The sequence below is a fragment of the Sinocyclocheilus rhinocerous genome, unplaced genomic scaffold (assembly GCF_001515625.1).
Source record: "Sinocyclocheilus rhinocerous isolate Xijiao unplaced genomic scaffold, SAMN03320098_v1.1 scaffold988, whole genome shotgun sequence".
Classification (NCBI taxonomy): Eukaryota; Metazoa; Chordata; class Actinopteri; order Cypriniformes; family Cyprinidae; genus Sinocyclocheilus; species Sinocyclocheilus rhinocerous.
In genome coordinates, this window is record NW_015650363.1 from 2086564 (window position 1) to 2099050 (window position 12487).

The 12487-nt window shown below is 35.6% G+C and overlaps 1 protein-coding gene across 1 annotated transcript in view; it reads right to left on the reverse strand.

Moving 5' to 3' along the window:
• Window positions 1-3394: 3394 nt before the first annotated feature.
• Window positions 3395-12487, reverse strand: part of ipo11 (importin 11) — a 174434-nt gene continuing 165341 nt past the window's right edge. The window contains exon 31 of the mRNA XM_016516984.1: window positions 3395-4484. Coding sequence (XP_016372470.1) covers window positions 4320-4484 — 165 coding nt within the window. The 3' untranslated portion in view covers window positions 3395-4319. The remainder of the gene's footprint in view (window positions 4485-12487) is intronic.

Consider the following 12487-nt stretch of genomic DNA (forward strand, 5'->3'; position numbering starts at 1 on the left):
TTGCGTCTGCACTTAGTCATGAGATGATTCACGAGCGTGCAAAACTGCTCTTAAAAACTGCAGCGCTTTCAGCGGTGAGTGAATTCTGACAAATCGTTTCTGATTGGCCATTGCATTCAAGAAATCAACAGATATCTGTGATTGGTTACATTGCTCAACGCTGCAAAAACACGTTGAGGGTATTTAACGCTTGGTTAAGCGCTCCAATTGCAGCGGGCCGACATCAGGGATTCCATGACTAACAATTAATGTTAGTCAATTAATTAATGTTGCCCATATATATACTGTATATATATATATACAGTGGGTACGGAAAGTATTCAGACCCCCTTAAATTTTTCACTCTTTGTTATATTGCAGCCATTTGCTAAAATCATTTAAGTTAATTTTTTTTCCTCATTAATGTACACACAGCACCCCATATTGACAGAAAAACACAGAATTGTTGTGTGTGTGTGTATACACATACAGTTCTGCACATAAGTTTACACACCAATTGAACCAAAATAATAGGGATAATGAAATTGCATGTTATTTCTTAGTACTGTCCTGAATAATCTATTTCACATAACAGATGTTTACATATATTCCACAAGCCAAATAACTGAATTTATAAAAAATGATGTTCAGAAGAAGACATATCCTTGAATCTTAATACTGTGTGTTGTTACTTGGACCACCCATGACTGTTTTTATGTTTTGTGACTCAACTGCTCAACTACACACTGTTCAGAAAAAATTTAAGATATGTTTTCAGTGCAAGTTTCTTTCAGGTAAAACAGCTCAGACATGCATTTTAGTCTGGGACTAGGCTTAAGCCTTGCCTGTGAAAATGTATTAAGAATGTATAAACTTTTTGAATTGGATGATTGGGGTAAATTGTACTTATTTTGTCTTCTAGGGAACATATAAATATTTCATGTAGCTACTGAATAAATTGAAAAACATGATCTTTAAACAAAATAGGAATTGGTGTTTCCTTCTTGAGCATCTGAGAGTCCCTCAGTTGTCCTCAGTGTGAAAAGATGGATCTCAAAATCATAGTCACTGTTGGAAAGGGGTAAATGTATATTCATTATAGAAATTTACATTACTTCTCAGCTCTGTTAATCTTTTCCAGGTTTAAATCACACAAACTCACTCCTGTTTCCCAAGACTGATGGAATCCTGGTTTTCAAATAAAAATGACATTTGCATTAAAGGTGCAATAGGTGATTGTCTTCAGAAACATTTTTTGTTATGCTGAAATAAAAATTTGAAAACAAAAATAAATTGGACGCAATTCCTCTAGATTTCGAGCTGTTTTATAGCATATTTATTTGAAAGCATATTTTGTCTTGTTTTAAATCATTTTAAGCCCCATTAGAATTTGAAATTAAGTTCAGTTATTAGTTTCAGCTGCTGTAAGAGCCAAAGCAATCTTAAAATTTCTGAATGTCTCTGAGTGAACGTATGATATCAGCTCTGTTTTCTGCTTTATTAAACAAAAAGGTTCAGCTGCCAGATTGAGACACCAGTCAACAATATTGATTTTTGCCAGTCATCAAGTGTTGATACACTTCCAACCAGGCCTTATTAGGGATGTAACTTAACGATTAACCGTGAGACGGTTGAAAATCGATTTAAATATGTGACGATTCAAACCGGTTGAGATGCTAAACAAATCGCGATTCAATTAGGGGTAGGAGTTTATATGAATGTATGTCTGAGGGGAAATTACTGTCTTTCCATAGTATTTTTTCTTTTCCTCTTGCCTCTGTATAATGCATATTAAAGTTCATGCCCTGTTTTGTTTACAGAGGAAACCAAGGAAACACTTTAAGCGCCACCTGCTGGCAGAGAGTGAATCTGCGTCTCATTCAACTCGTCCGCTGTTTCATGCAGATATTTTTTATGTATAGTTTCACAAAACTGAAGTCAAACCATTCTGTTTTTGCTTCAAATTTCGAAATTATACAATCTAATTTAGATTAAAAACTGCTCATGTTGCATGTATGCAGCATCTTTGTGTCGAAATTAATGTAATTTAGATTAAAAACTGCTCATGTTGCATGTATGCAGCATCTTTGTTTGGATCATGATTAAAATGCAGTGGTTGCAAAAAAATGCAGTGGACAAAGCCTTAGTTTGTTTATATGAAGAGATTTCTTTTATTTGTGTTACTTATTTATTTGATTTGGGGCTTGTTTTAAAATGTCAATTTAATTTTGTTATTTACATTTACATTATATTTAAATTTTGTTATTTAGCAAACACTTTTATCCAAAACGACTAACAAATGAGGACAATAGAAGCAAGCAAAAGAGCAATAATTTACAAGTGCTATATTAGTATATTATTAGTGTTATATTTCAATTTCACAAAGAAACGTACAGTATTTTGTCCAAGCAATAATAAAAGGACACATTTAATTTATAATTTGTCTTAAATCTCATTTTGTAAAAAATAAATCGTGAATCGAATCATGAGTTGAGTGAATCATTACATCCCTACTTCTTATTAATCTGAATCAAGCATCAAGGTCTAAATGTAACTTTTTACTGGCCATAAACATTTCATACTGTCAATAAAATTGTAGATGCAATATCTTTCGTAAAAATATGTTTGTCCCTATGAGAATGGAATTATTTAGCTGTTTTTTCCTTGCATATTTCTGATTCAAATAATGGTGTCCCAATCCATGAATGATGAACAGACATCAGCAAAAAATAAGAAACGTGCTGCTTTTCTTGCTAAAGATTTTCTCAGTTTCTGCTATTTTTCAGTGCAATCAGGCGGTCAGTGAACAGACTGCGGGCGGCCTGTGGGTGTGTGAAGTTGAGACTAATAGTCTAGGACTTTGATGCCAAACCTATTAAACAACAGAAGTGAACCAGCAATGGGTTTGCTTGAATCAATCTCAGGAACCATTTTGCTTAGAAAGCCCATATCTAAACAGATCACCTTAAGGTTAGTGAGCCTTTTTTTAAATAACTAGCACCACTTAAGACTTCCGCTTTAAAGTCAAGTAGTAGCCAAGAACTTGATCACTATGGAGGCTGAAAGTGAGAGACGTAAATAATAACAGTAATTCCAGAAATGCCACATATGTAATTGGACGTGATTCACACATCTTGCCACCAGGGACTGTTTCTGGTTATTACATCAGCAAGAAAGAGTGGGCTTTATAGAGTGGGGAAAGCAAGATCATTGGAAGCTGCCAGGCCAAAACTATTCACCCAAGTGGATTAAATGCTCTTTGTTTTGTTTTTGTGTTTTATTTAATTATTTCAGCTATTTTTAATACTACACTCCAAAGCTCAGCTCTGTCCGCCTCTGATTTCTGTTCCTCCGGTCATGGTAAACATTCAGAAAACGTCAAACATTAGGTTTATACAAGCAAGCTAACAAAGTGAGCAGTGATTTTCAGACTATACTGAACTTTATTGAAGCTGCATCAATGAAAAAATAGGGATCATACGTGAAAATAAAACTACAGAGCGAAATGTGCTGTAATGTAACAGATGCATGCTATTACAGATGTGAGATTCAACATCAGGTGTGTTAATGGTGGATAAATAAGGCTTAAAGCATAAGGCTTTTATTCAGACTCAAAATTAATTTCACAGTGACAGTCGTTCTACTGTATGACTGTGCTTTTTAACATCCTATTTTCAACCAAAAATATTTCTATAAATGTATACGCACTAATTATTGAGTGTACATTAAAAAAAAAGCTTGCTACGGCAGAATATTCACTCATACATTTGCGCTGTACTTGTTTCATTAAACTGATGTATTTGGTTCTTATGACCTCCTGTGAACCTCATGTGAGAGGTACAGTGTTGGAGCATTAGCAGCAATAGTTATGGGGAGGTAAACATTTACATCCATTCATTTTTCATTATGCGTATCTGATATGAAAATACTTTCAATCAAAAATGTTAATGACTTTTCAGTAGTTCCTGATATACTGATCTAGGAGAAAACGTGATTGGGAAAAGCCACCCGAGGAAAAAAAAAAGGTTATGTTGTCATGCAGTGTATTTTACATAAATACAAAAATGACAACTTTTTATATGAAGACTCAGTGTAAACACTGCTTGGGCCCTTTAAATGGCACTTTCAAAACTCTTTTCCTAATACAAAAACTTGGCAGCACAACTTTCCTTCTTACAGTGTCTCTTTTTTCAGTCTAAGTAGATTTCCTCTCTGCCCAGTCTCAAACTTTGAAAAGGTGTGTTTGAGGAAGCAAACGAAAGTGTGTGTTCAAAAAATATGGAAGATCTTTTCTCTGGGTTATCATTAAAATGCATTAACAGTCTGCTGTCGCCTCTTCCTCACATGCTGTGGATGAACTCTTGCAGCTGTCGCACAACCTCCGTGTCCACCGTCTCCATGAGAGCCTGAAAGCCCTGGTCCCCCATCAACATCTGCTGAGCCTTCAGCTTCTCATAGACAAACTGCTGAAGAGAGACGCTGTGCACAGGGTCCTCAAGAGCCAGCTAGAGGAAGAATAAAACACACACATACACATTATGAGCATCACAAATGACACTTTCTATTAATACATTAGCTACTAATAATAACTGGTATTATAAGCAAAAATCCTATCTTTTTTTAAATTCACGAAATTTGACCTTTTCATCAGGATCGTGGTAAGACAAGTACATAATCTCTTTCCATCTTCTCAATTTTTACAAATACTCACTAAGCTGAACCATTCAACCCTGTTACCCAGTTTATTTTAAAGGGTTAGTTCACCCCACAATGAAAATTCTGTTATTAATTACTGGGCCATAAATTGTTTCAGTTGCGTTGCTGTCTCTGCAGGGCCAGAAATGCTCTCGGATTTCATCAAAAATATCTTAATTTGTGTTCTGAAGATGAATGAAGGTCTTATGGGTTTGGAACGACATGAGGGCAAGTAATTAATAACAGAATTTTCATTTTTGGGTGAACTAACCCTTTAAGGAAAAAATGATTAATTATCAACAAATATTTCCTTTTAATGTATTGGAAATAAGTTCATCAGTAGCTATAAAACAATATTTTTTCCCAAATGTATACTGAGTGACAGCTTAATTTTAGAAAACATTTACAAACCTATTACCTATTTTAAGTTATGCATTTTTTTATGTTTTGGTAGAAACACATTTTTCTCTTTTTCACTGACTGTTTGGTGGGGAAAAATTAATAAAAAAAAAGATAAAATTTTAGGGCCGATTTTAAACTTGGTATGTGTCAAATGTCAGTTCTTCGACACACTTCAGAATTTCAGAATAAGCCCAGAGTGAGTTTATAAGTGTTAATGGATGATTTTAATATCAGTATATGGAACTGCAATGAATAATAAAGCACTCATCACACACACACACACACACACAAATATCATACCAAGAAAAAAAAAAAAAAAAGCAATTAAGAGACCCAGCATTAGAATTATCCAATAAAACATCTACCTGCTTGCAGAAAAAAGTACAATGACAACAGCAACAAAAATTATGCTAAAAAAGCAAATGAAAAACTGAAACAAAAGCCTGTTTTTTGAGTCTTGTTGAAGAACTGCTTTGATACAAGACAAATAAAAATGACATTGAAAAGATGATTAGGTGTTAAGTGATTAATGTAAGATTTGCGGATATACAGAAATAAAAGTGCAAAACCTTTTCGATACTGGATCATGATCCTAAGAACAGTTTTCTGTTCTCCTTTTTATAAATCATACCTATTCAATATCTATTCACAATGGACAGAGACAGTGAGACACGTCAGCAGACAATTGTGAAGGCATTTTCTTGGTGTTAAAGCAAAGGCACTGATCCGAGCTCTTATCACATGTGACTCGACACATGAAGACAGAAATGAAAATACATTCCCTCTCAGTATTTATATGCTAGTCACTGCTGTGACCGCCTGCGCTAAAACAAAGGGCTGACATCTAGACCCTCATTAAAATGAATTCATTAATTGAGTATGCTTTCCATTGCACAGACAAAGCAAAATCACACTTTCTTTCTGTCAAACACTGGGAAACATAATACATGATTAGGGTTTATTGATAAAATGACTCAAACTGCTGTGGGATAGAAACCGTATTCTATTACATCTTCTTCTGCCTGAATAGCTTTTCTTCCATGAGCACGAGTTGAACAGGCAACAATGATGATTGCAAATGATGATTCCAGATGCACTCTTACTCATTTATATTTAATTCTTTTTATTTTTTTAAATATTTTTATTTGGCTTTAATTTTGAGTGGCCAGAGTTGTTTTGGGAGAAGAAAAAAAAAAACTAGTTAAAAAAAATTTTTTTTTTTTTTTTACACATTTCCTGACAAAATGATATTCTCTAGTCTCCATGATATTCTGCTCTATCCATGATAAAAATGGCTCAGGTCCCTCTTTCAATGTAAGTCTATTTTTGCTCATTTTATAGTCCACCAGGCTATAAAACCTCACACACACCTCTCCTCAGCAAGATGCATAATTCCTGTCATTCAACTTTAATTTGATCAAACCCAACCTTTAATATGAGCAATAGTAATAATGATGTTTACCAAAGAGCTAATTCTTATTTTATAAAAAACAAAACAAAAAAACAAAACAAAAAAATATTTACTTATTTTTTTTGCTGCCCTCAACCAAAAAAAAAAAAAAATTATTACATTTAATTTAAAATATTTAAAGTATCTTTATATTTTTAGTAGTTATGACAATTCAAGCTGTCATAAATTTTGAAAATAGAGTAGATCATGTTTTAGAAGGTCTCTTGTCTCTGGTGATGTATCTGCTTTGCTGCACTCCTGCCAAACTGTAAAGCTGTAAAGTGTCAAACTGTAAAGCTCTTGAATACTGTAATGCAAGACATACATAATGCTCTGCTAATGAAGGGGGAGGGACATGAACAGAGCGAGAGAGAGAATTAGCATTCTGTAGTTGCATACATTAACCTGATGCTTCAGTCTCGATTATGCAACAAATGACTAGAAAAATCAAAGTAAATGTAACACTGCAGGAAATCTATTTAGGATGGTGTCATTTCCACCCTCTTTTTGACACTTGCTGATTGATATATTGAGACTTGATGCTTTCATTCAAACTCAACAGCAATGTTATGGTTGTAAATATTACATAAACAGCTCATTAATACATTATATGTTTATTTAAAAAACATTAAGATGCGACATGGAGCGTACATCTGTCAATGTGATGAGCACTAACAAAGCCAGCTGTGATTTTTTGTGATTATACTTATAATTCACACTAAATTAACTACCCTGCAGCATATGAAAAATAAAGGGAAAAGACGAAAAAGTCGTTTTCCACAATACTTTTGGATTTAATGATTCCAAATGCCACCATCTGCAAACTGTAATATCCTCCAAAAAGGTTAAATATGACAAATGTCTAACACACAGTCTCTCTCTCGGTGTAAAACACAAGACTCCACATTTACCCTCCCTGAGACATTTGCACAGAAAACGTACTCGCAGCAGCTGCGTTCAGATCTTCCCATGAGGCGTTTGATCACACTGATTCATCTGACTCTTAACCTGTGATGGCTGTCAGGCAAAGGTGTCTCAATGTGAATACAACCACCACAAGCATCAAGCTCATTCACGACCCCTCTGAGCCAGATGCAAAAATAATCTTACCAGATCAATTGCTTTAAATTGGGGATTCTGACATGCATGTATATTCGATAATCAAAAATATTGTGTCTGAGAAAAAAACGAGATGGTATTTACAACAGTGATTTCCTGGTGTCTGAACCTAATGGACTGTGAGTTCTTAAAGGGGTCATATGATGCTATTTTAAAGATCATTATTTTGTGTATTTGGTGTAACAGAATATGTTGACATGCTTTATTGTTCAAAAAACACATTATTTTTCAAATACTGTACATTATTGTAGGTCCTCTATGCCCCGCCTCTCTCAAACACGTCGTTTTCAACAAAGCCCCCTCCTTTGACAAGCACAGTCTGCTCTGATTGGCCAGCTGAACCAGTGCATTGTGATTGGCCGAACACAACAAGCACGCGTCGGAAATGTAACGCCCCTTACCATAAATCTTGCAATCTTTCAAAATAAATGTAAAGACAGAGCCCGAAAGGGGAACAGAGTCGCGTGACAGACACAGTGATGAAGCCACGGTTAAGACCGCTGACTCCACTGTGATGTGACCCTCTCTCTCGCTCTCTCTCTCACACACACGCGCGCACACACACACACACACACACACACCGTGGGGGTGTGTTAGAACGAGCCGTTTTAGGTAGGCGTGGCTGACTCTTAACTTTTATAAAGAATATCTCTTTGGATTTGAGACTTTAGTCTTTGCAACTTTACAGATCTTCTTTATGCACCAAGAGCTTGTAACACTCCAAAGAGAAAGGAAAAATTGAAATCGCATCATATGACCCCTTTAACATATTTAGTCCGGAGGGATTTAACCTTAATAGCTGCTTATTTTTCTTTCTAAGCGAAGTTACAAGTCATAATGGATTGATTTCACATGAGCACTGCATTGACACTGCTGGCTATACACACAGTAATATACACTAAAGAAACTATAACCCAATTACACCAGATGACATTTTAACATTCCAGAGTCAGACTCACTCTGCAACGTGCTGAATGAATCACAGTGTTTCAAAGCCAAGGCTCTTCTGAGGAGTTTAAAGGTACCCTCTGTAATTTCTTGCATATGCTGGCAATATGATAGCTGTCTAAGACTTGTATTAACAACTAGTGTGAATGTAGCATCTGATATTATATTACTAGGGATGTAACGATTCACTCAACGCACGATTCGATTGACGATTTTGATTTCACGATTCGATTTGATTCACGATTTTTTTTTTTAAATTTTAAAACAAGCCCCGAATCAAATAAATAATACAAATAAAAAATATATCTTCATATAAACAAAATAAGGCTTTGTCTGTGCTCTTTCCATTTAAAATTAGAGGCAGCCACTGCATTTTAATCATGATCCAAACAAAGATGCTGCATACATGCAACATGAGCAGTTTTTAATCTAAATTAGGTTGTATAATTTTTTTAATTTGAAGCAAAAACAGAATGATTTGACTATTGAAAATGATGTATATATATATGAAACTATACATAAAAAATATCAGAATGAAAGCTGAGCTGAGCGAGACGCAGATGCACTCTCTGCCAGCAGGTGGCGCTTAAAGCGTTTCCTTGGTTTCCGCTGTAAACAAAGCAGCGCTGCACTTATGAACTTTAATATGCATTATACAGAGGCAAGATGAAAAGAAAAAATACCATCTAAACTTTTCTAAAGACAGTAAGTTCCCCTCAGAGATACATTCATATAAACTCCTACCCCTAATTGAATCGCGATTTGTTTGGCATCTCAACCGATTTGAATCATCACATATTTGAATCGATTTTCAACCGGCTCTTGGTTAATCGTTACATCCCTATATATTACTAATATTAGTTCAAAAGTTTGGGGTTGGTAAGATTGTAAAGCTATCATGCTCACCAAGGCTTCATTTATTTGATCAAAAAACAAACAAACAAACAAAACAAAACAGTAAAACACTAATATTGCGAAATGTTATTACAATAGGTTGTTTGCACATGACGTCACTGATGAAATGCGAAATGCAGCTGGAGGGCACAAAGTGATTTTTCTCCATAGATATCACTAGCAGAAACTCAAAATGCCTGTGTTTTGCGTTGTTTATGGATGCTCCAATTGGCCAAACTGAGAAACCACAAGGAGCTTTATCGTGTACGAAAATATGTTGTTCATAAGTGGGGAAAAGTCAAGAAATTGACTAAAAAACGCAGGAAAAAGTGGCTTGTAAACCTGCGTCTGTGGTCGGGAGGAGCGGAGCCCGATAATGCTCGTGTGTGCAAATGGTTAACATAAGATATAATAACATATTAAGATATTAATAAAGATATAAATAGATTGGGCTGCCACCTCTCACGCACGCATTGAAAGCAGAACGGATGAGATGGAGGAAAGTCCGTACTGTACTGTTTTAGGCATGAGGCCTTTTTATATATAGCGCTTTAATTGTATTGCTGTACAATCATATGAGGGGATCTCTCTTCAACCACCACACTATTACAAGTGAAAGGTATTTTTAATCACAACATATGTTGGACATGATCCTTATGTTATGAAGAGGAGCGGTTTTTAAATTGAACTAAATTGAAATACTTACCTGCCATTGAGGCGGTTGATATAGGCTAAGCCAGTGTTTCCCAACCGGGGTGCCTCGAGAGCAGGGGTGCCGTGTAAAAAATCTTTTTTTAATATTTTTAAATTGCTAAAATGTTCAAACAAACACTGGGCTAATCAACTAACCCTGATTGTAACCAAGTTATTTCGAAAGTGAATCCTGTATTATATATTGGAATATATGTCATTCCTGAAACTGGGTATGTGGCTGTTGGTCCTGTTAGCAGCACGTAAAACAACTTTTCGATAAAAGCTCCTTGTGGTTTCTCAGTTTGGCCGATTGGAGCATCCATAAACAACGCAAAACACAGGCATTTTGAGTTTCTGCTAGTGATATCTATGGAGAAAAGTCACTTCCCGCCCTCCAGCTGCATTTCGCGCGTCATCAGAATCGCGTGATTGCAAACAACCTATTAATTGATTTACTGATTAACTGCTCAAGAAACATTTCTTATTATTATCAATGTTGAAAACAGTTGTGCTGCTTGATATTTTTGTGATTTTTTTTTAGCATTCTCTGATGAATAGAAAGTTCAAAAGAACAGCATTTATTTGAAACAGAACTATTCTGTAACATTATAAATGGCTTTACTGTCACTTTTGATTGATTTAATGCACCTCTGCAAAATACAAGTATTCATTTCCTACAAAAAATCGACTGCCCCCAAACTTTTGAACAGTAGTATGCATATTTATTAGAAAACAAACAAACAAAAACATCCACAAAGTAAAACAGAAAAACTATATTGCTAGTAGTTGCTGGGTTTGTTAAACAGCTAAAATACTTTTTCACATGCTGCTGCAAGTTTCTCAAAATTATCTTCCAAAAAATGTAGCTTACTGTGACGGTACCATGATAATTAGAAGTCATCAGATAGCACTGAATAATTACCACATTTATGTACCATGATATCATGGACAATGTAATGCAGTGTCTATCAACACTAGCCTGCGACTTAAAATGGCATTGCTACTGAAAAGATACATGATTTAAAAAAAAAAAGGCAATTCACTGCTGAGAAAAGTAGTTTTCACAGAGCATTGCTGACTACACACACAGCGGACTACACACACAGCTGACATACACTAAAACAACTATAACCCAATTACACCAGATGACATCAGCATGTTTCAAACGGAGTCTGTCTTTAAGAGCTTTTCCAGCATATTGGTGTGAAACACATTTGACCCTTCATGCTAATTACTTGACCTTTGAAGAGCTTTAAGATGCTGTAAAATGGCATGGCTAGAAAAAAAGGTGATTTTTTTTTAGCTGGTCAGGGTTATAAGTGAGGTTATTCATAATAAAATTAAATGAGCTGTAAACAAAAATAAAATATTAATAAAAGAACCTCTAGCAAATCCAGTCTCTCTGTAATGCAGCTGCTGATAAGAAAGAAACTGACGCCCCAAACAAAGCTCCTCTTTTCTACCTGAGCTGGAAAACGCATCATGCTGCTGCGTTTAAAATAATGACCTCATAGTTACAGTATCAATGTTGAAACACAGGAATCAATTGATTCTAGATAAATGGTGGGGCTTGTGACCTTGGTAGTCACATAGAATTACTGTATACATACAGACTCAATCAGATTTCTCCAGTGATCCGATGTAACCTTGATGTTTTCCTGGGAACACGATCAATACATCTATCAATCGCAACTGGACAGCTTCAAAAGAAAAAAACTAAACAAAAAACCTCCACGGTTTGCTCAAAGAAGAATCCTTGAGCTTCGAGGGGTTATAGACATGCTCACGTCATTAGTAGTATAAAAACGCACAAGGATTCTTTTATGAGTGGATGAAATGAAGTGCAGTGATACAAGATCCCCATGAATGCAATTGTGATGCACACAAAACAGCATCTACTGCCAAACGTGTAGGCCAAATGACAATAGGAAGCACCATTGTCGGCACTCGCACAGGAGAGACCCTGAATTTGAGAGGGTATTATCTCCTCTAAGGAAAATCAATCGTCCTGGAAAGAAAAGTGAAATCTGAAGTCCTCAAAATGGGTTGTTATTGTAAGACATGAATCCTTCTGCATAACCTAAACCTCCAAGACCATAAAAACTATGCATTGTTGAGACCTAGATATTAGGGCTGTGCGATTAATCGAAATCGAATCGAAATCGCGATTTGCTAATCGCAAAGCCTGCGATGTGGACGCGATATTACTCTGTTCCAGAGCATATGCATGACTGCCAGCCTTGAGTTGCAGTCTTACTTGCCCTGGGCAAGAGTGAGCGCACCTCCGTTCTCCCCAATCAGCACTGC